This window comes from Oryctolagus cuniculus, chromosome 1 (genome assembly GCF_964237555.1).
Source record: "Oryctolagus cuniculus chromosome 1, mOryCun1.1, whole genome shotgun sequence".
Lineage (NCBI taxonomy): Eukaryota > Metazoa > Chordata > Mammalia > Lagomorpha > Leporidae > Oryctolagus > Oryctolagus cuniculus.
Window position 1 is genome coordinate 177,215,215 of NC_091432.1, and position 24,354 is coordinate 177,239,568.

Below are 24,354 nucleotides of genomic sequence, written 5' to 3' on the forward strand. Positions count from 1 at the left end.
CTGCGCTAGATACCTAGTGAGCTCGTCAGGCAGCGGTGAAAACTGCCCCCAGGTAAGTCTGCTAGTTCTCGCCACTTTTCCATGCGGACTGTCTGGTTGCGAGTGATAGAAATTGTGTTCTGTTTTCAAAGTATATAACCAGTGTTTTATTTCTTAACATTGTTCCTTAGGTTTTAGGACAATTTTCAAAGTTTAAAAAAAAAAAGCCTTACGCTTTCAAACACTACTTTATGCCTTTATCAAATACTCCCCAAATATCGCCAAGTAAACAGGTCTCCACAAAGTGAACATGTTCTGAAAGTCCCTAACATTCACCGCAACCAACTAACTTGTGTCAACTTCAAGACCGCCCTTGCGATGCGGTCGCTCGACACCCCCGGAGTGTGTGGGTCACCACGGACCAGGGCATCCGGTCCCCAAAGAAAGCGAAGGAATGGGTCTCAGGACCGCAACCTCAGACTCTTCTTCGGCACCCACCCATCCTTGGAGGGGAGTCCAGAGCGCGCACAGAGACTCGCGCCGGCGTCCCCTCGGCCAAGTTCATGGGCAGTGCCCCGAAAGCTGCTCTGAAGCCCGAGTCCGCCTCCGCGCGCGCGCAAGAGAGAGAGAGCGGCCCAAAGCAACAGCGGGCACCCTGGGCGGGGATGCGGTGCCGCAGCCCACACTCGGGGCGCCGCGTAAGGGGCTAACGCTTGGGGCTCCTGGCTGCGGGCTCCAGTCCTACCTACCCCCAGCAACCTCGTCCGGCCGTGCCGGGCGGGCCGGCGCCCGCTCCGCGTGCCAAAGTCGCAGGTCTCGGTGGGTGCGCGCGGTGGCCTCAGGCTAGGGCCCTCACGCCGGCTCCCGCGCCGCCCCGCAAAGCCCGTTGCAACTCCGGGGCACTTCTCCCCAGACCCTGAGGCTGGGAGGTTTGGGGGGAAAGCTGTTAACATTCCGCACGATGAAGAGCCACCAAACCAAACACAAAGGCATTTGGGGGCCGGAGAGAAAGCTGGAGAAAGCGACCGAGACATGTACCTGAGTGAGACAGATGGGAGAATACATCATGACTTCGCCTTACAACGCACTTTCCCGGAGATGCCCACGAAAATCTTCCAGAAGCGAGAATTTCATCTATTCATGTTACAGTCATCGGAGCCCCGCGGCGCGATCGGTCAGGACGGGGCGCAGCGCCGGATCCCCGCAACTTCACCTCAGACCTAGTCCTCCTTAAATAGCCAAGCTTCGAGTCCGCTGGGCGCGCTGCGTTTCCCGGGGTGAAATCCAATCTACACCTCGAGCCCTCCTGCCGTCCGCGCGCGCCGGCCCTGCCCGCCGAGCCGCCGCCGCCGCCGCCGCTGCCGCCGCCGCCGCCGCCGGCTGCCTTTCGCCTGGGTTTGGGGTTTGTTTTCTGTTGTGCAGTTGTTGTTGTTGATGGTGGTGGTGGTGGCGGCGGTGATGTGGGGGGCTTAGGGGTGCGGGAAGGTTCGGTGCGGGTTGGATCGGGGTGGTGGTGGTGGTGGTGGCGGCAGCGGGTGGTGAAATGCTTTTTCAAAAAAGGCGGGGAGGGGGGCGCGAGAGGGCGGGCGGGAGGAGAGCGAGGAGAATGTGTCACCGCGCTGGGAAAGTTCAAGGTTACAGCCCGGAGCACTGCGGCAGGATCCTGGAGTGGCGGCCGCAGGCGAAACTTTGCCGCGAGCCGACCATGTGTGTGTGCGCGAGGGGGAGCGCGAGCGAGTGCGCGCGGGTGGCGGGGCGCGCGCGGGAGAGGGCCGGGTGGGGGCAGGGAGGGGTGGGGGGGAGCGGGGAGCGGCCTCAGGGAGGGAGGGGGCGTGAGCGCAGCTCTCCGGGGCGGAAGAGGCTTGCGGCGCGCGCGGGCCCGGGCTGCAGCCGCCGCCGCCCGCTCTTCCGCGCCCGCCCGCCCGCCTGGCCGTGCCGCTCCGCGCCGCGCGTCTGACCCGGCCCAGCGAGGACGCTGCTGCTGCTGCTGCTGCCGCTGCTGCTGCTGCTGCTGCTGCCGCCGCCGCCGCCGCTACCGCTGCGGCCCAGAGCCCAGGGGGGAGCGATCTCCAGAAAAATCCCAAACGATAAATCTCGCTCTCCCGCTCGGCTTCAAACTCCTCTCTTCTGCTCTGGGCTCTTTTTCTCCCCCCCTCCCTCTCTCGCTTTCTTTCGTTGCAAAACTTGGAAGTTGAAAAATTCACCGGTTCCACCCTCTGGACCCCGCTCGAGCTCTCTCCAAATCAGACTTAAGGATTGTTTTATTATTTAATTACACAATCATCGCTTTACTCCTCCTCCTGCAAACGCGCATTCCTTTTGCACCAGCCTCTCCACACCCCCGCCCCCCACCTTCCTCCTCCTCCTGCTCCTCGCTCCCTCGCTCCCTCGCTCTCTTATTCGTGAGAGGTATCATACCGGAGCCACAGAACCATGACTTCTGTTTTTTCTTCCCCACAGCTCTTCTTTCCGCCCCCCACCCCCTCGCCACACCGCACGCACGCACCCCCAAACGCCCGCCCTGGAAGAGGTGTTTCGGACTGGCTGCGGACACTTTAAGCCGCGGGACGTCCAGGAGAAGAAGCCCTGAGCCATTCTGGGCCCGAGAAAGGAACGAGTGGAAAATTCCCTCACACCCAGGCCACCCTGGGGCCGGGCGCCGACCCTCGCACCCAGGGCGGGCGCGGTCCCAGCTTAGGAGGGGGAGGCCGAGGAAGAGCGGGCCTGAGCGAACTTGGGCTCAAGTAGTTGGGGCGCAGCGCGCAGCCCCTAGCCGCCCGCCCCGAGTGCGCGTTCGCTGGTCGGGAGGGGTGTGGGGTCCTCCTGGTCTCCCCAACGCGGGCTCGCGCCCGAGGCAGCTGCGCCCAAGCGGCGCGCCGCGGTTTGCCGCCCTCCCTGGGGGTGCCCGGTGCACGTGGCCTCGCTCGGAGCGGGAGGACCGGCGGAGCCGCCGCCGCCGCCGCCTCCTCCGCCTCCTCCTCCTCCCTGCGCCCCGCTCAGCGCTCCTCCTCCTGCGGCCCCGCTGGCCCGCTCCCAATCCCCACCCCCCAGGGCCCGGGGCGCCGGCGGAAAGCGGCTCCCTCCCCGCCGGGGCGCAGGCGGGGCGGGGCGCGCGGGTACGCGCGGGGTGCGGTGCCGCCGCGGCTCTCCGGAGCGCAGTGGCCGGGGCCACCGGGCGCCCGCGCCGCCGCCCCGCCCCCACCCGCCGGTGCTGCGGGCCGAGTGAATGAGCTGGAGAGGGGGTGTGGAGGGCGGCGGTTTGCCTGGCACCCGCTGACGCTCAGGCTCACACTCGCGCCAGCCCCCAAATTCCGGTGTTCTTTCTGCAGGGGCGAGGGAGGGAAGGTGGAATCAAAGGCTGCCCAGACAATGGAGAAAGGAAAAGTGAGTGCCTAGGGCTCCGCGCCCACCTAGCGGGGCTGCCGGGGCCGGGAGGAGCCTTGCAGCGGCCTCCACCTTCCTTCCCACCTCTTGGCCGGGCCGCCCGGCTGCCCGCGGGGCTGCTGTTCGGGTGTCTGGAGGCCCCCGCAGTGGTTTCCCGCAACTTTCTCGCGGGTCTCTCCCGCTTCTGCACGCCGTCTCACACACATACCCCCACACACACCGCCTCCTGCGGACCCGAAAGGACCAGTGACTTTTTTCCTTCACCAAGTGGGAGTTGTCCACACCAAGCGTTTCACAAGGACACATCAAGAAAAGTAGGCAGGTTCAAGTCAACCATGAAATGGTCACTTTTTAACCCCGTCCTGTCCTCATTAGGGAAATGCTCAAACACAGTCGGTTTTCAAAGAGGGCTCTTAATGAGGCGAGCTTGCCAAGTCTACCAGCTGCAGCCCCCGTAAACCCAAGGCCGGAGAAAGAAAGGCGCTGGGAGGCGGGGGGCCCGGGGCCCAGGAGGGGCGCAGCGGGCCCCGGACGACAGGTAAAGTCGCAAAACTGCCTGAAGTCCCCGAGTTAACCCTTGAGGGCCCAGGCGCCCCCACCCTGGTAAATGCCCTCCTCTTTTACTGACAACGTTAATTTCCTTTGTGCGGGTCATTTCTTCTTTTTTGAAAAGCTGGGATAAAGTTGACAGTCTTTCTAGATGAAAGACAACGAGGTGGCAGCCGGGGTTAATCCAAATAAACACTCGTTTCTCAGACATTTTAAGCAACCTCGTCTTAGATTTTAAAAGCGGGGGGGTGGGGGGTGGGGGGGAGGTAGGAAAAAAAAAACCAAAGCACCACTTTGTACTGCACCGGGCGCTGCATCCCTTTCGAACCCTGGGCAGCCTCTGAGCGGAGGGGGCGGGGAAGCTCAAGTGATAATACCATCTTTAACTACTGGAGTTTCCCTTTGAACAAATATTCAATTTAACTGGAGTTAATTTACCATAAAAGACATTCCCCTTGGCACGAACGCTCTCATGTCCTTGAGCACACCTCTTTGAATGCCTGGACTCTTACAGAAGCCATTATTTCGGGGTCTCTTTAAAAATCCAGGGCCCATCTCTCTCCCTCCCTCCTTCTTTTCCTCCCTCCCTCCCTCCTCCCCACGCCACCCCCAGTGCAATCCTGGCACCCAGAGAGCTCTCCTTTCAGCCACAGAGCCCAGAACCAGCCGTTGTCCCCTGGCAAAGAGGCCCAGTGCTGAGCTCCTGGACAAGTGACTCCAGACACCCTGGGTGTTACTCCTGCCCCCTTGTTAGCTTCCCTTCCCAACAGACATCATGTGCCCTTGCCACCCAAGCTAGGTTGCATCCAAAAGTTGCTCACAAGCTTAGAAAAGGAAAAACAAAAACAAAAACAAAACAAAAAACGAAAAACTGACAACCATTACACAGAAGAGCCCACAAAAGCTGCAGCATCATCCACCAAGGGCGAAGAAGCAGCGGCAGACCCAGGTAAGACCCCAGAGAAGGGAAGGTGGCCGGGGCCTCCCAGGCCCATTACTTAGGGGTTTCAGATGTCTCGCAGGTGTCCCGCCTGTGCGTAGGGTGCTTATGGCTGGGGGACACTTTGTTGGCCATGGAGGATGCTTGGTAGTTTTTGGTTTGGATTTGTTTCCAAGAGAAAGGAAAATGAGAAAGCAGTAATGGTGAGGTGAGGAAAACCAAAAAGGAGCAAGAGATATCCTGGAAGAGAGGGTTTGTGGGGGTGCTCTGTTTATAGGGCTTTCTCAGCCCTTGGGGTCTTGATCTTTCAGGATAGCCCCCACAGCACAGCTTCTTCTCCAGCCAGTGCCAAGGTCACTGCAGGCCTTATCTAGGAAGAACTCTAGGAGACTCTTGTAAAGAGAGACTGGTGGATTTGGGTGCGTGGGACAGCCGGCTTCTCAGCACTACACCTGTCTACCAGGTTAGTTTGAGAAGTAGTCTTTGAAGTCCCAGGTAGAAGAGTGAGCAGGAGGAACTGGGAAAGTACACAGAGTTTATTCACTCTCCACCTACCCACCCCTTTTTTTTTTTTCCAGCACATCTGTGCCATGGTATTAAGAGGGGTTTTTCAGTATCTGAAAATCTTCAAATACTAACAAAATGAGCTAAATAGACTTCGCAACTTACTTCTCCCAAACTCCCCTTCCTCTCCCTCCCATACTGAAAGGGTTAAAGCACTGGCATGACAAGCCACTTGCATTTCCCCCCCAAAACCTGCCCTAGTGAGGGTCTCTGCTTAGCAACAGGAAAATCCGATAATTCACTGTTCCTAAAGATCTCCTCCTATATCAGCCATGCCCCTTGCAGGGGGAAAAGTTTAGAACCCTCCAGAGCTGTACTGATATCTAAAAGCAGTAACAGTGCCTCAGGTGACCAGACTTTTCAAACTCCAACCTTATCTTTGAAAATCAGTATTTTGTGACCCAATTTGAGCCTTTTGCTTACCTCCAGAGAGGAGGCTGACATCTCAGGTATCTCCTAATATTGTTTTTCTTTTTACCTTTTAGAAGAGGAACTGCAGCTACAGGTTGCAAATTCTCTGCAGTTTTTCTTAAAAGGTTTCTTGGCATTTAACAAAGCTGTCATTTTCAAAACCCCCAAGACTTTTTTTTTTTTTAGCTTTTGCATGTGATTTGCAAGGAGGCTCAGCAATTCCACACACCCTAGCTGCATCGCCAATATCAATATTTAAAAACTAAATACAAAAGAGACAGATGACCTCCTGACCCCAGGAAACAGGCCTGCAAAACTGCTAATATCCACTCCACCATGCCCAGAGACCTATCCTTATTCCAAATGAACCACAAAAATCATACATGTGTAGCCTGGAAAACACAAATTTATATCCACAAGGAGGAATACCAAAAATCCACTAAAAAATGCATATATAAACAACCAACAAGTACCGAAATTGCCTGCACTTGATGGGAATTGCAAAATCATGCCCAACTCTCTGGGCCCTTAAACTACTACTGTCAAATTAGGGTAGCAATTTTTCCCCACTGGGGAATTCACAAGCAGTGAAGTTTCCCCACCCCTCCCGCCAGCCCTTTTCCTTTCACTGAAATGAATAAATAATCTTAGACTTTTTTCCCCTCCTCTGGGAGCTGTTTGGTGTCCCCTGAGGACAAAACTAAACGAGAAAAATGACGCTATTAATAATGCCACTGCTGAAATGCTTGTACTCAACTGTTTTTTTTTTTTTTTTTTAAAAAAAGCCCCACTACGTGTGTCTACATTTAAGGCACATTTACAAGTTACAGCTCCAAACCCAAGCACAGACTGGGCTATATTCCTCCATCCAGGATAGCCAGTTTCTGCCCCTGCAGAAATGAGTGAGGCCAGTTCATTACAGAAATTCCCAACTGCAGAAGACAGTTGCTCTCCGGATTATAAAGCCAACAGAAGTTTTGCACCATCATTTATTTGAAACTTTAACAATCCTAATAGTTGCCTCCCTTCATTCATAATACTCCGAAGGAAACAGGCACCCTCACATGCAGCCTCTTCTCTGCTGATGAGAGCAGGTACAATATTGCCCTTTTTCTAAATAGCTAACCTTTAAAATTACACTGTCATTTTATTTCTACACTCAGACTGATTTTTGTTGCCCAGCCACACATGTCTGTGTGACATATCAAATCAGACAGGTACAAAGCTCTGTCCAAAATGGCCCAGGAGTCTTTGCACCCTGTACTCAGTGTAAGAAGTGCACTGTAAAACAACTCAAACTTTCTGCACCTTGCCCTAATTCTTCCTTTAAAAACCGCTACTGTTTGAAAATCAGAAAACAATGCATAACAACAGAACTGTGCATTTTAACTTTCAAATTAGAATTTAGGAAGCAATTATATAATTACAAGGAGAAAACACAAATCACTGGGCCTGTACAGAATATGTGTTCAGTAAACTTTATCTCTGAATGTATCTGAAACATTTTAACAGCGCGACAAGCTAATAAATTTCAAAGCAATAATATCGTCAAACTGTGTGATGTCACAAACTCTGAAAACAAAGTTACAGATGTCTGTGATATCACAATCACTCAAAATTATGCTGCTGCTCAGTCTGACCCTATTAAAATTAAATGGATGCCTATGTCTGCTAAAGAATAAAAGCAATTTATTTTGGACATCAAACAATGAATCTGTCACCATTTATTGTACGAAACAGTCAGCTAATCAATTTCCTATTAAAATAGCTTTCAACAATACTCGGCTTTAAAATTCATCAGGGCCAGTAAAAACCTTTTCCCAGTGCCCAAGAATGCAGTCCCAACCACGGAGGGTAATTACCGTTCTGATACTTTTATTGCCCAAGCACTTTTTCCTGTGCTCCCCATCACTTAGGCAGGAATCTGCAGTATATTGTATCAGTGAGTTGGAGCGCTTGACCTTTGCCCACGTATGATTTAATAGGGACTTTTCAGCGCTGCAGCTTTCCCCATCTCTCATACCATTAAATGAAAACATCAAACCTCAAATGTAAAAGTGGAAACCACAACGTTTTGTGTTTCACAACTCTTTGCAGTTTTTACTTAGGCTGGTTAAAGGTCAGCTCCTTAGCTCCCCCGTGCTCTTCCCGGTGTGGAGAAAGAACGCACTTGAAAGTCACAGTCATTCTGATTTTGATTAAATCTTGAACTCCTCAGTCACATACACACACACGCAGCCTGCTTATTTACACGTGCATTCTTTCCTAACCACAGAAGCATGTGTGTGTGACTTTCTGGACTTCTTCCATGTTAGGGCCGATTTAAATGTCTGTTCAAGTATGGGTTCAAAAGTTAACTTTTTCCTGCCTGTTGAAGTTAAAGTTACCAAGGATGGTGCTCTAAGAGCCGCTCAAAGAGAGTCAGAGTTAATCTTGTGTATTTTGGCGCCTTTTCCCTGCCAGCTACTGTACTTGGGGGCGGGGGGGAGGGGAGTGAACAGACTTGGAGATCTCCTCTGTCCTGTCTCAAGTTCAACGGCAGTTCTTCCAACCAGAGGAGAAGATGGCCATGTTCACAGCCCTAATAATAATTCCAATCACGCCACTTCGGCATCTTGTGTCAAAGTCGAAACTGGCTTCCCCGCCCCCTTCAACCTGAAAGCTGCCCAGTCCTCTCACACTCTGCATTCAAGCACAACTTAATGGATGGGATATTATGCATTAAAATGTGTCCCAGACACACTGGCAAAGAGAGGACAAGGGAAAGGCAGATGGACGCACAGACACACAGACACACAGAAACACACACAAATCGGGCAGGGGGTGGTGGAGGAGGGATATCCTAGAGCAAAAACCAGCAGGGTGGGAATAAAAAGTATTCACATGAGTGGGAAGAAATCTATCATAATCTTTTTTTCTAAGGGACTGGGGCAGCAGGAGGACTGATCACTCGATGCTGTAACTTCAGGGTACATGGCAGGGGACTAAACTTCAAAACGATTACCAATTTTAAAAACTCCAACACACCCATCAGACCTAAATAGTATTTACATTATTTTTCTTTGTTTTTTTTAAAGACATTTTTACATGAGAATATGCAACAGAGCTATACCTTAAAATGAAGAAAACAATGCTTCAAGAAGAGAGAAAGGGCCACAAGCTACAACTAAAGTATACTTTGTACGATAACTTTCTCCAGCATTGGAGGGGAAGCAGGAAGAAAGGAACTGAAGTAGGAAAAATGCCAAATTCCACACTGTTTGGTCTCACGATGTTATCCACCGATTCCCGCCATAAAAGTGTGCATATGTACTCGAGTTGCCAAAGCTAAAAATATACATATAATAATATATATTTGCATTAGCTCTGGAACTCCAGCACTACACACAGACCTGTAAAGCACAAATGACATTTAGGAAAGTGATGATTTACAAAAAAAAAAAAAAAGTTTTGCAACGCACAAATGGAGAAAAAAAAATCTGTGCTGGGGTGGGAATGCAAAGGACGAATAAGACAAGCAAATAAAACCCATCGTTGCAAAATCACATACCATTGCACTGTATTGCATTAAATTAAAGAGATCTTGAGTCTGGGACAGAACCCTGGGCCGCTGACTTCACGGGTCTCAGGTAGAGTTGTGGCTTTTCTCTGGGGTTGTTTTGGTGTCGCTTTTTGTGCTTAGTTTTTTTGTTTTTTTTTTTTGTTTGTTTTTTAAAAAAGCGATCCGGGAGTAGTCTCACACTTTTATGATTTCTGCACTGCCTCAATTCTCGGCCCGCGAAGAAAAGGCGGTCAAAGTCAAGTGCAAAAGCATCCAGCCCCTGGGTGCGGAGATCCGGTTTTCCTTGCCCTCACTTGCAGAAGACTGTCGTGGCTGACTTGAACGCCGTCCAGAGTGCGTGCGTGCGTGCGTGCGTGCGTGTGTTTGGGGGCTTTTATTGTTGTTTTAGCGGGGCTGCTCCGGCGGTGGGGGTTGCGCGGGGCAGAGTTAGCCGGCGCGGCCGCAGGGTCCCGCGCTCGCCCCTTCCCCGCCTTCGGATTGGCCTGGCCGGCTGCGGGGCTGCCCCGGAACCGCCACCCAGCCGCTCACCCTTCCGCGCCTGGCTCGCCTTTCTCCCGCTCGCCGCGCGCCCTGCCCCGCCCCGCCCCGGCCGGCCCAGGCGCGCTGGAAGCGCGGCTCTTCGCTTCCGCCTGGCGGCGGGAAGCAAACCGAAAGGAGGAGCCGAGGGCGGGCGCGCCGCGATGCATATTCATCAGGGCGCCCGCGCGCCCGGGGAGGCGGGAGCCGGCCCGGGTGGGTGTGGCGGCGGCCCTCGCGAGCGCGGGGCGGGTGGGAGTGGGTCGGCTGGCGCGGCTGCGGGCCGGCTCCGGTGTTTGTGCAGCGGCTGGGGGGCCAGGGGTTGGCGAGGGCGAGCCTGTGCTGGGGTGCCCTGGCTCGCGCGCCTTTGTGCTCCCCGACTGTGCGTGGGCCGCGTATCGCTGCCGAGGGGCCCCCTCCGCAGGTGTGCGGGAGAGGGAACGCGGCGGGACGGCCGTGCGAAGACCTTAAAATAAGCCCAACGCTGCAGCTTAGGGACTTGCGGAGACTTCCCGCCACGGTGCGGGCCTCAACAGCAGCAGGCCACGTTTGTTTGCGTGTGAAGGGAGTCCTGAAACGTGGCACGCTTCAGAGCGTTATCAAAACGACCAGAGAGAGGAGAGCGCGTCCGCACTTTGACTTCTGTTTATATGCACCCATGGGAATGTCAAAAAATGCGATGGTAGCTTAGGGATAGGTGACACAGCCACCACCAAGGAAATCCTCCACCCCGGGATCCACACATGCAAACACTCTAGAACTAGAGTTCTGCTTGACGTTTGGAGCAGCATTGCTGAAACTTGGATATATGTAGAAGGGGTTTTTTGGGGGGAGGGGGGTGCGCTTAGTTTTTAATCTGATTGTTTTCATTATAAGTATCTGTAGTTGGGTGCTAAAGTAATGCTTACTGCTTCAAATAAGTTGACATAATTTTGATTTTAAAGTATTAAAAGTAAAAATACAACAGCAGCTTAGTACTTGCTTAGTACTAACCCACGTGTGTTTAGAGAAGATTTTATTACAGAGATCCTGACTAATTATGTAATTGCATAACAGATAACAGTAGCTTCCAATATCCTCTTAAAAACCCTGTTCAATTATGTGATTACCACTGAGACCAGAATGGCTCCAGATGCATTGTTCTTATCTTTCTAGTAAATGTGAGCATGGCAGTATTTTAATCCCAATTATGTTTACCCTCAAAGACCTAGAGAACTTAAACAACATTGGTCAGGTGCATAGTTCCTACCACGCACTCTATAAAACAAGACTTTCGGCCTCATTACCTCCCACCTCACCCCCGCCCCTGCATGCAAACATATATGCACAGTATATAGATGCTCATATGTGAATAACAGGTCTGCGCATCTTCAGAGTACTCACAAGTGGATTGACCAAATTAGACTTCAGAAATGCCCAGCTTAAAAATGGGTTGTTGCCCTGCAAATCTAACACTTCCCAATTTCTGGCCTGAGAAAAGTAACACAGCATTAGAATCTATCTAAAATAAGGATAGTCATGTAACTTTGGGAAGGGAGATTAATGATAGGAGGAGGTGGGGTGGACACAAAATGTCTCTCCACACTCAGCCATAACTTCCCACGGAAAATTAATTTTCAACATCTATCTTGCTCTGAGTTAGGTAGTTTTAACTACTCAGGCTAGTATAGCTATAATTCAGTCAATTCAAGTGGGTAACAAACAGATCTGTTTCCATTCTAGGATTTCCATTCATGGTCAAGTAAATCACATTTAGTACTAAGGAACCAAATATAAAATATGAAAATCTAATACAGCTGAATAAAAAATGATTTAGGGTGGAGCAGGGAGCATTTTACATGTGCAGTGTTGTCAAATATTAAAACTTGTCCAGTGTGCCACAGAAAGCCCTTTTCTTGTCATTGCTGAAGCCTATAGCAGAGTTGCCATCCGTCTCAATATCTATTTCACACAAAGGAGAACTGACATGCTAGAATCTGATTCTCTTGGGAAAATGTCTTAAGACATAAAATGGGAAAAGGAATAGAGGAGTGAGAAAAGTATTTCCTCCACTCTTGTGATGACTTGGAGGAATCTAGACTTTGTGACACCTGTCGGTAGATTGCTTCTTAAGCATATTATTTAGTAATAAAATGTACCATTGCATGTCATGTTCAGGCTTTTGTAGATTATCTTTTTCTATTTGCATGTCATTTGTTTCTTTTGACATGTGAGGCTTACAAGAATACTTATTCCTATACCGATCACTCGTCTGGCTGTCAAATATGTACACATATCATCATTTGATGATACTCAAGGTTTATAAAATGAGATGGATTTTCAAGCATGTCTTACAGAAATCTGTCCTGCTAATTTGTAGTCATCTCAATGTATTTATTGCTCCTAAAATTTTTTAAATTGGCAATTGATCGTGGTCTTGTCATCTACAGCATCAGCCGATTTTTCTGGTTTTCATATTTTGCGATGGAAATAAATACATAAAAATTAGGAGATGTTTTAAATTACATGCTTCTTTTTAAATTAAAATTATCTTGGTTCAAGACTTTCCCAAGAATATAATTAAGATATAATATATTCTTATATTTATCTTTGGTTAGAAATTATAAGTAACTACTCATTTTTAAAAATGAGTACTGTCCAAAACTATATAAGCATTTTGGATTTTTGACTCATCCAACTGAAATGATTCCAGTTGTTTTTTTTTTAAAGATTGTTATGGATTTTTTTTTTGTTTTTTGTTTTTTGTTTTTCATAAGTTGCAGGCACAGTTCCTTCCATAGAACTTACGGGAAGCTCCATAAGTATACTCACACTTTAGATTTTTCTAGTTCTTCCTAAAGCCAATTAACTGGTCTGGAGTTTCTGTATGTTTTCTTCAAATTAAGAATTTTTTCTTAATGTACTAGCAACATCTGTGTGTGTTTATCTCTGAGAATAATCACTATATAATTATTTCTAAAAGGCATGCATTATTACAATGCTTTATGTCATAATTGAAGTAATTCTTCTACCCCGTCTAAACCAGTAATTTTCAGTCATTACCCCAAAGGTGTTTATTTTGTCTTACTTCTCCATTTTCACAAAAATATAAGAAGTGTTTTATTTATACTTATTATTTTTATATTATTAAAGGTTACATGCTGATTTATTAGATAATTATATTTAGTCCATTATTATACCAGGATTTGTGTAAATTTAATATATATATAATAGAGGTAGGGGTATATTTAAGACTCAATACTAAAGAAAACATACACTATCTTTTAAAATAATTGGATAATCATTTAGAATTTATATGGAATTTTTAAAATACCTAATGTACAAACTGGTCCTAACATTCATGTTTCTTATTGCCTATAGATAATAGTTTCAATTATTTCTGAATTATTAAAAAATGTTGAGAGGCTTAAATTAGGACACTTACAAAGTGCCAAATTGAGGGTATTTTGCTGGCATTCAATAGATGACACTTATCTCTGCTAAGACTTTTACTAAGGAGCAGAGAATGCATATCTAGGGAATTGTTCTGAAAAACCCAAGCACCCCTACCCCACCCTGGTCACTATTTTTCCTTTTCATTGGCTGTAGTCGTCTTCAGCTGTAATCTGTGGGGCCTCTTCTTTAGACATTGACTGTAGAAACAGTGTCTTTCCCACAAGACATCGTGGCTCATCACGCAGAATTATATCTGTGGAAAAGACTTTCAAGAGATTTCCAGATAGGCTTTTGCCACAGAGTTGAAACCCTACACTGCGCAAGACAGACACACCGGGCCATTTTCTAACCATTGAGAGTATGGGTACAAAAATAAATATACACATGCAGTGTTCCTTCTTTCACTAGCTGCACGCTGCACCTGTGCACACAGATCTGATGACATCTGCTAACACAATAAATCTCAAGTGGTTTGTGGTGTCATCAAAAACCTGAGATGGTGGTATGGCTCACAGCCTTACCAACCCCAGGCTAGGGCCTTGTTAAATTTCGCAGGCTAAATAGAGACAGACTCAAACTCCTTCCATGCACCAACCAGAGGTTTCAAGAGCAGGTTAAGGTGGTTTACCAAAAAAATATAATAAAAATAGGGCCTGTAGCTATGACTCAATATGTGAAAAAATCTGCTCTCTGATTCAACAGTGGTAAATCAAGGATGTCTCCTAGCTTTAAAAAAATAATTTTTATCACAATTGTTAGGAATTCTCAAGTTGAAGTATCAATCATTTCTTAGCCTCCTTATGTTTTAAAGACTTCAAAAAAAAAGTATGTGCAATTAAATCTTCATATCTTGCTTACTCACACTTTTATATAACTTTAGAATCTCTACCATCAAAACGCCCAAAAAAAGAAACAATAAATTTGAATCCATTTCAGCTGTAATGATGATTAATTTGAGCAAAGTAAAAGCAGTGTTTTCTCAAAAATTTTTCAGGCTATCTTGTGCCATATGTAAGGTTTCTGAAACAACAGAATCACTAAGGTATTTTTTTTTTTAGCCATTTTCAAAAAACAGAAGCATCTGGCAATACAGAAATTAGTGAGGCAACAGGATGCAAGAAAGCGCTAGACAGTCTACTGATCCTTCAGAACGGTCCTGGCAAAGGATCACCCTGTCTTTTGCTCAGCAGGCCACTTCCAACCAGAAAGTCAGTGTCAAGCCCCCTGCATGCAAACCCTGTGGCCTCTGTCTCCACTGTCCCAGATTCCTGTCGGCAGATCCACAAAGGTCAACATTATTTCTAATCGCCCATTACTTAAAGATCAATAACCACATTTTGTGCCTGTGTGCCATAACTCAGAAATCCTAGGTGCAGCATAGAGGGTAGAGGAAGAATTTGTTCCTTCTACAAATATGCGTTGCATGCTTTACCTTGGCCCTGGACCCCAGGCTAGGTGCTGCCTTGCAAGGATGAACAACAGTCTTTGAGGATCTCTGCATTTATGGTACAAAGGCCTTTGTGCTAATATTCTCCTCCGAATTTATTTAGAAAAGACTAAACTTCCCACAGGGTATTTTGAAAGCCTTCAAATAAACATACTAAATAAAAACCAATGGTTTTCTGCTCACTTTACTGGCATGTTGATGTGGGTTTCCAGAATAAAAACAGTGTTAATAGAAACCAAAGAAAAATGTAATTAGGGATGTTAAGTCAGCTGCCCTTCCACCTCACCTCACCCACTAAAACCAAACAAAGAAAAACCCTCATAAAATATGTTTAGAAGCCAAACTAAGAAAGTTGGGAAACTTTTGATACCACTATGCTTCATGTTAAGGGAAATACTTTAATAAGTAAAAGAAAAAGAGAGAGGGGGGAGCCATGTTAGGTGAGAAACTTCTGGCACACATGGCTTACCTGGCATGCAGTTAGTTCTGCATTCTTTTACCAACTTGTTAGATGGTGGACAAGCAAATACAGAGGTCAAGGTAGAAATACAAGTTTCAAAAACATACCTAATATTACTACCTCTCTCTCCTTCTCATCATACCTGGCACCATCCCGAGCTGTTCTGAATATTTCTTTTACTATTATCTTTTAAATGTTCTCAAGTTCTACAAACAATAGAGACACTCTAAATGAACAACTGAGATTTAGAAGACAACCATGCATGATCCCATCATCTAAAAATTGTTTAATCTGCATCTATTTAAATGTGGTATTTGCTTGTGTACACATCCATCATATTCTTCCTTTTAATCTTAAAGTGGACACAATGCTACTTTATAACTTTTCCACTTAAGCTTCTATTTATATCATTGATAGCAGAGCATGGTGGAAACATTGTTAAATTGTAAAAATACAAAAGCTAGAAGAAACTTTGAGACCTAAAGATAAGAGATTCAGAAACAAAGCTGACAAAGTGCTTCCTCCTCCCCACTTTTGTGTTTTGTTGCGATTTGCTGCCATTACTTAAAAATTGGGATATTTCACCTAAAAAAATCTAGATATCTTGCTCCTCTTGGGAAAGTAAAGAGTGAGACCATTTTTGAAAAAGTGTTGCACAGAGCACCAATGGATGACAATGCAGTAGCCACTGTCACTTTTACATGGGCTTGGTCTCCACAGTCCCCTACACTCCCTATTGTATTGCACTGGCCTACAGGTCTCATATAAGTCAAAGACTTGCATCCTACATCCATGAGCTTACAATCCTCCATCTAGATCAAACGCCTTCCCCATGGATGAAAAATAAAAACAAGATTGAGAGCTATGGTGACTTGCTTACAGCTGCTAAGCTAGTTAGTAGCAATGCCAACATCGTAAACGCAGCCTCCTGCGTCTAAACAAATGCCCTTTGTATTCATGTTTATTTCAGGGCATGTAGGGAAGTAGATTCTATCTGCCAGTATGAGCAGCCTCACCAGAGCGGCTGTGAACACCAGCTCCGTTACAAACTGAAGTGTCCGGGAGAACACCCCAAGTCCCAGTTAGTGTTGGGCATCCACAGGTCAGAAGCCTGCCCCTATAAATCCTGGGCTCAGTCAACAGTGACTCCTCTCTGTTCTATTATAAGCCAAATGACACAATGCATCTGAAGAAAGGCGATCACTTAAAGGAATAGCTTCAAACTTGCTTAATTTGTAAAGAAAGTAGCTGATTGAAAAGTTAAATAGCTTATCATATTACTATCAGGCATACCTCAGAGAGGTGTGATGATGGGCCCATGCCACAGTTGAGGAGCACTACCCTAGAAAATCTGAAACTTACATCTCTCTGCAGAGACCATGATTGCTGGCCACTAAAACAGGACCCACAGTACAAGTGGTAATTTTATAATGAGATTCAGATTTGAAGTTGTATGCAAAGGTCTTAAAGAAGGATCGCTGTTAGCCACGGTTTAATAAATGGGTAAAAATAACAAGCGTGTACCATTCAGAATGCCTTATCTACATATCCAGGTGGTACCATCCTGAGAAAGTTGCCTACTCAGTGGGATTTGTTAGCATCACCATTTGGCGTCCTGCACATCCACACTTGCTCCATGTGCTAGTCCTTCAGTGGGGACGCCCATCTTTTGCTCTCTAGGCTTTGCTCCCAAATGGAAGTGGACCTGAGGACACACTCACAGTGTCATGGAGTCCACGTGGTGAATAATTGAGAAGCTCGTGCATTATGTACATGTGGAGGCTACAGTTTCTCTCTTGGCGGGGGTAGAAGAGGACCATATTCATCCAGGCTGGGGCTCATTCACAGGTGTGTTTCTCAGTGACCCTTATTATAACTGAACCACGATCTCGGTTGGGCAGCCACACACTCTATTCTGGGTTCCCAAGTTTCCCTGAGGTCCAAATACACAGGTTCCTTCAGGAGCCCTATAAGAGATTACCTGGAAGTGGGATCTTCGCCTTTGCTGTGACCAGTGAGGATGATGGCAGCCCCTTAATTAAGCAGGGCATCCCTCGGGTAATGGTTTTTCCCAACCTTAGGTTAAAAGGAGTGTCATGATAAATGATCATAATTACCATTTACTGAGGTCTAACTAGACCTCTGCTCCCTGCTCAGCATGTCACATATATTATCTCAGCTCTTTTGAAGAAGAGCCTGAGGCTCAGAAAGGTTAAGTAACCAATTGCAGAGCCTGGCACCCGTGATCCAGGACTTTCTAATTCCAAAACCCATGGCCATGGCACAAGAGTGCAGGCAGCAAGGCTGCAGGACCAGGCTGTACCAGATGGGGGTGGCCCCTTCACAAGACTTGCCTTGGGAGGCTTCACGTGGATGCCTCAGAGCACTGTTATCACTGTTCTTTTGAAACTGCGTGTTTAGAACCCCAGGCACATTCTTTTAAATATTATCAATGGGGTAGATCTCCTCCCTTTGAATGTGGATTTGAGTTTTGGATATAGCCATGATTCACTCAATACCCCGTGGTGATTAAAGACCTTATCTAGCTGGGTAAACCAGTTTGGGTTGGAAAAAAATGAGGCATGACAGACTGTAACGAGATTATTTTCATTCTCCAGTATGGTCTGAAAGTTAACTTGGACTTCGAGGCACTGCGTTTGGGGTTCAGTCCTGACTCAGCCATGCGAAAGCATGTGACTCAGGGCAAGGCATGTAATGATCTTAACCATGATTCCCTTCCCTTCCACAAGAACATGAGAAAGCAGTATCTGCTGTCTTGTGGTTGTCTGGGGGATCAAAACGCTTCATTGGTCAAAGTAAATAGGACTGCTTCTGAAACATCGTCCTTTCTCGATGCATATTTCCTGAAGCAATCTGATTATTATTTCTCTGTGTCCTCATCCTTCAAATGTGGTGAGAGATGATAAACAAGGCTCTGTATGGTCTGTGGCAATGGCCAGACCTCAAGGCCCACCGGGGCATGCCACTGGGCCTCACAGATAGCATTTATTTACAGTTGTAGTTTAAAAACCAGGAGGGCTCTCCCCAGTTCCCTGATGCTGAGGGAGATGGATGTAAAGAGGTTGTGCTTCAGTTGGAAGTTTCTGAGGCAGTTTCTATCTCAGGGTCACACCTATGTTCTCTCTAGAAACATAGGAAATGCCAAGGCATCTTCAGTAAGTGTCCCTTCATAAACATTTATGGAGTCCCTGCCTTATGCCAAGTTCTGTGCTCAGTGTGGGGCAGGAGCCGTGAGGACGAGAGCAGTGTCCCAAGGACAGGGGTGATGTCCAAAAAGCTGGTTTTGTGACAGGCATAGAATGATGCTAACCAAATGATAGGAAATGAGAACATCTCAAACCAGCGACGTGAACCGTGTTAGTCATCCATTAAAGAAGACACTGTCACTTCTCAGGCAACAAATGAGTACCTGCTCTGTCCAGGACACATAGTGTGAATAAAATAAGTGCTATTGTAGCAGAGAGGAAGGAGACTGGGATAAGCGGGGGAGCTGGTGGTAGGGTTGCGGTAAGAAGAGGGCAAGAGGATTATAACAGAAACCTAGAACCTGTGTACCGTTGTTGTGAGTCCACATGTTTGCCTGGCTTGTTTCGTGAGCTCGGAAGGGTGGTCTAGGGGCTGACACTGTGGTGCAGCAGGTTAAGCTGCTACCTGCAATGCCAGAATCCCATCTGGGGCACCAGTTTGAGTTCTGGCTGTTCTATTTCCAATCTACCTCCCTGCTAATGCACCTGGAAAAGCAGCAGAGGATGGTCTAAGTGCTTGGGCTCCTGCATTAATGTGGGAGACTTGGAAGAAGCTCCCGGCTCCTGGCTTCAGTCTGGCCCAGCCTGGCTGCTTTGGCCATTTGGGGAGTGAACCAGAGGGTGGAAGATCAATCTCTCTCTCTGTAATTGTGCACTTTAAATAAATAAATAAATCTTTAAAAGGGGGGGGGTAGTCTGAGCACTCTGGAAACTTTTTAGGAAGGTATTTATCAAAAGAAGGAAGAGTGGAAGTGGCTGTTGGGCACAGCACTTAGGACAGGGTGCCTCTGTTTGAGTCCCAGCTCTGCTTCTGATTTCAGATTCCTGCTAATGTGCAGGAGTTCCTGGGTAGCAGTGGATGCTGGCTTAAGTGCTCGAGTTACTGCCATGCATGTAAGAGATCTGGATGGAGTTCCCAGCTCCTGGCTTCAACCTGGCCCACAGCCAGCTATTATGGGCATTTCGGAGTGAACCAGTGGATGCAAAACTCCTCTCTAGCTGTCTCTGTCTCCCTGCCTTTCAAATAAACATAAATAAGTAATATATAAACCACTTTTTAAAAAGAAGGAAAATAGAAGAGTGTAAAGCTATTTTTACGGCACAGGGCCAGTTGAGGTGTTACAAACAGTAGCTTAACCCACTACACCACAATGCCCATCCCAATATTTACTCTTTTAAGTCTGAATTACTGTGTTCAGCATTTCATGTGAGACTACTTTCTGCTACTGCAAGTGTTTTTCCACATTGCAACATGAAGCCAATATAAAGAATTGATATGAAGATTCTTCAGCATATTTTCTGATGTACTTTTCTAGGTAGTCTTTTGAGGCATAAACCTATGAGTAGATTTTCTGATTAATACAGTATATTCATAGTACATTTTAGTACAGAGTAAGAAATAATCTCCAAAGTGGTTGGACTAATTTACACTTCCACAAGCAGTGTATGAGTTCTGTTTCACATTTTCACCAAGACTTGGTATCATAGGTTTTTTCCCCCCATATATAATAGTATCTCAATGTGATTTCAATGTGCATTTTCCAAATGACTTAGAGGGTTGAGCTCCTTTTCATTTTTTGTTGGCCACTTGGATATCCTCTCTTGTGAAATATCTCTTAAAATATTTTGTCCATTTTTAGTTGGGCTCTTCTTTTTGTTGTTGTTTGTAGTGTTCTTTGTGTGAGGGGTCTTCAAATAATTTGTAGAAACTGTGTATTATTAAAACACAAGGCATGGATTTCGATGTTTTTTGTACCAGAGCTCACATCACTGAGTCACTTCCCATATGCCTACAATGGCAGGGGTTGGGAGTGGAGTAGGAAGCAAAGCTGGAAATCAGGAGCTCAATCCAGGTCTCCCAGGTGGCAGGAACCTAGTTACTGATTCTCAGAACCTGCAGCAACAGAAAGCTGGAGGCAGGAGCTAAAGCCAGGTATGAGACCAAAGCACTCCAATATAGGATATCTTTACCTAGCCTCTTAACCACCAGTCCACGTGCCTGCCCCAACTGCTCACTTCTTTCCATTTTTTTCACGAATTCTTTGAAACCTCCTTGTATACAAGTATTCTACTAGATATGAACCCTTTCCCAGTTACACTATTGCAGACTTCTCTTTGAGGGGACTTGAAATTTTACTGTTCTAATAATATTTTGTGGGTTCTTTTTAATCGTCATACAATTTACCACATGTTTGAAGTGTGCAATATAACTTTTGACATACACACACATACACACACACATGTGAAGCTGTTACCACAATCAAGAGATGCAACATTTCTATTAGCTCCTAAATTTCTTAAAGATTATTTATTTGAAAGGCAGAGTTACAGAGAGGCAAAGGCAGAGATAGAGAGAGGTAGAGAGAGAGAGGTAGAGGTAGAGAGAGGTAGAAAAAGAAAGGTCTTCCATCTGCTGGTTCACTCCCAAAATGGCTACAATGGCCAGAGCTGAGCTGATCCAAAGCCAGAAACCAAGAGCTTCTTCTGGGTTTCCCACTTGGGTGTAGGAGTCCAAGGACTTGGGCCATCTTCTACTGCTTTCCCAGGCTATCGCAGAGAGCTTACATCAGAAGTGGAGCAGCTGGGACTTGAACCAGCACCCATAAGGGATGCCGGCACTTTACCAGCTACGCCAGAGTACTGGCCCTCCTCCTAAGGTTTTAATGTGTCTCTTGGAACCCCTCTATTCCACTCTGAATGTTCCTGAATGGCATTCTTTTTGTTCCTGAATGGTATTCCATTGTATTATATAACACAGTTTATCTGTCACCTGTTGATGAGCAATTGGATTGTTTCCAGTTTAAGGATACTACAAATAAGGCTGCAATGAACATTCATGTGCAAGTCTTTGGGTGGACATATGTTTTCAGTTCTCCTGGGTAAATACTTAGGAATGGGCATATGACAGGTGTCTATTTAACTTTTAAAGAAAATGTCAAACTGTTTTCCAAAAGGGATTGCATCATTTTACAGTTTCACGGTAATGTATGAGTTCCAGTTCCTGTACATCCTCACCAACACTTAGTATGGTCAAGCCTTTTCATTTTTAGCCATTCTAATAAGTATATCATGTGTTCCATTAACATATTAACTTTGTTTCACTAATGACTAATAGTGTCAAACATCATTTTATGAGCTTATTTTATGTCCCTTCTTTACTGTTTTCCTTCTTTACTGTTGAGTTCTTATTTTGTATACTATGGTTATACAATCTTAATCGAATATCTTATTTACAATATTTTCTCCAACCTATGGCTTTCCTTTTCAATCTCTTAATAGTGCCTTTGGAAGAGAAGAATTTTTAAATTTTTAAATTTTGCTTTTGTTTTTTTTTACCCAAGATATTTTGCCTAATCTAATATCATAAAGCTCTCTCTCACTCTGTTTTTAGAATTTTATAATTTTATGTTTTACATTGAGATATACAATCTAATTTGAGTCAGATGTTGCAAGGTAGGTATTGAAACTAATTATTTTTATATGTATATCCAATTGTTCCAACACTATTCATTGAAAAAACTTTTTCCCACCACTGAATTGCCTTTCTTTCAGTGAAAGTTGTCCATATACTTGTGGTTCTACTTCTGTGCTCTCTGTTCTCCATTAATCTATTTGTCTATAGTGATACCAACACCACATTACCCTAGTTACTATAGTGTCATCATGATAAGACTTTGAAAGGGCAAGCTTTGGGCATGACAGGAGACCACTTGGGATCCTGTTTTGGAATGCTTGAGTTTGAGCATCACCTCTACTTCTGATCCAGGTTCCTTCTAATACATACATGGGGAGGCAGCAAATGATGGCTCAAGAACTTAGGTCCCTGCTACCCACATGGGAGACCTGGATTGTGCTCCAGGCTCAGTGTGACCCAACACCAGCTATTGGAGGCATTGGGCGAGTGAACCAGTAGATAGATCTTTCTTTGTCTCTGTCTCTGTTTCTCTGCCTTTCAAATAATGAAAATAAAGTTTTTTTTAAAGTCTTGAAATCAGGCATTATTAATTCTCCAAATTGGTTCTACTTAATATTATCTTCCAATGGATTCTTCTGGTGTTTGGTTTTGTCTTTAACAAGTTTTCTCAAAGAAACCTTGAATCTGCTCAGGCAGATACTCTTGCAACTCAGAACTGCAAATGGTACCTGTGGATCTTAATTGCTTTACTCCTTTGAGCCTAAAAGTCATTTTTATTCAAAGATCTTTATTAAAAATGTATGAACTCCAAAGGGAGTGGGATTTTGGTAGAATTAAGCCAAATAATCATCAGCTCTTATGGTGACTGACAGCTTAGAATCTGATCTTTTTGGAAGGAGACTCCACAGACTGCCCCCTTGAGGGTAGATAAACCCAGGTGGAAAATAAATTAAAGGCATTCCCTTATTTATAGTAATACCTACAAAGTCACCAGGCACTGGCAACTTGTAATTGCTGACTGTTTTGCATTTGGCAACTTATTTTATCTAAGATGCTTGGTATTTCACTTCTAGGGACATGACTGAGAGCAGGGATCAGCAAATGTTCTCTGAGATGCACCAGCCAGTTTTATAGCGCCCACACATACAGAGCTCCTGTGCTTGTTTTTTAGTGCTCTGATGTCACCGTATTAAAGCTCTTCAGATTTTTAACTTTTTTTTTTTTTTATTTGACAGGTAGAGTTATAGACAGTGTGAGAGAGAGACAGAGAGAAAGGTCTTCCTTCCGTTGGTTCACTCCCCAAATGGCCACTATGGCCGGCACTGCTCTGATCAGAAGCGAGGAGCCAAGTGCTTCCTCCTGGTCTCCCATGGGGTGCAGGGCCCAAGCACTTGGGCCATCCTCCACTGCCTTCCTGGGCCACAGCAGAGAGCTGGACTGGAAGAGGAGCAACCGGGACTAGAACCTGGTGCCCATACGGGATGCTGGCGCCGCAAGGCGGAGGATTAACCAAGTGAGCCACGGCGTAGGCCCCAGATTTTTTACTTTTATTTTTCTTCATAAGAGGCCTGAATTTTCATTTTAAACTGAGCATTAAGTACCCAATCCCGAATATAGGCTTTGCAGTCTGTACAGTCTCTGTCGCAACTGCTCAACTCTGCCAGTGCTACATAAAAGGAACCATAGAAAGTGTGAAAAATGAGCCTGGCTATGCTTCAATAAAACTTTATTGGTGAGTATTGAAATTTGCATTCCATATAATTTTTACATATCAGAGATATCATTCTTGTGGGGAGCAACTGGGAGCAACTCGGACTAGACTAAGTTACTGGAATTAAGACTTATTCTATGCATCTGCTCTCCCACAATATGGCGCTGGGAGAGGAGGAAACAGCTTCTACACAGCTGCCTCCAGTTCAACCAATAAACTGTAGGACCTGCTCCTGATTGGAGGAGAGCAGCGTGCTCGGCGTGTGGGTAGCAGAGTTGGGATTGGTGGAAGAGGACTATAAAGGAGGAGAGAGACAACATGCACCAGGGAACATCTAAGAGGAACACCTGTGCAGCCCCCGAGAGAGCCGGCCGGCGGTGTGCCGCTCCCCCGCGGAAGTGGGGAAAGTGGCTAGGGGGAACCGCCCTTCCACGGAGGTAGAAGGGACGGTAGCCAACCCGGGAAGAACCAGCAGCAAACCCGGGAAGGGCCGAGCAGACAAAAGAACAGCACAGGGTCCTGTGTCGTTCCTCCACGAAGAGGGGGAGCGACATAATGGTGCTGTGACTCAGATATGAAGCCTAGGCAGGGTTTAGTGTCGTTCCTCCACGAAGAGGGGGAGCGACAATTCTTCTTTGGTTTTTGCTTTTCATAACCTTCCACAAAGGTAAAAGCCATTCTTAGCTCATATAGAAGTAGTCAGTGGGTTCTATTT

The 24,354-nt window shown here is 46.2% G+C and overlaps 1 protein-coding gene and 1 long non-coding RNA gene across 27 annotated transcripts in view; one reads left to right on the plus strand and one right to left on the minus strand.

The window, feature by feature from the left end:
- Positions 1-24,354, minus strand: part of NFIB (nuclear factor I B) — a 483,250-nt gene that overhangs the window by 242,549 nt on the left and 216,347 nt on the right. For 9 of the 26 annotated variants that reach the window (XM_017341233.3, XM_008254709.4, XM_070052256.1 and 6 more), the window contains exon 1: positions 1,018-1,720. The exons of 12 other annotated variants lie outside the window; for them this stretch is intronic. In XM_017341233.3, the coding sequence (XP_017196722.1) occupies positions 1,018-1,047 (30 nt within the window). In that variant the 5' untranslated portion in view covers positions 1,048-1,720. Of the gene's footprint in view, positions 1-1,017; positions 2,096-9,377; positions 9,969-24,354 lie in introns of those variants that run through there. 5 more of the 26 variants (XM_070052226.1, XM_008254696.4, XM_070052280.1 and 2 more) reach the window with 4 other exon arrangements.
- The window catches only part of LOC103347791 (uncharacterized), a 39,577-nt gene continuing 19,643 nt past the window's right edge, over positions 4,421-24,354 (plus strand). Inside the window, exon 1 of the long non-coding RNA XR_011380062.1 lies at positions 4,421-4,861. This is a non-coding gene — a long non-coding RNA (uncharacterized lncRNA). The remainder of the gene's footprint in view (positions 4,862-24,354) is intronic.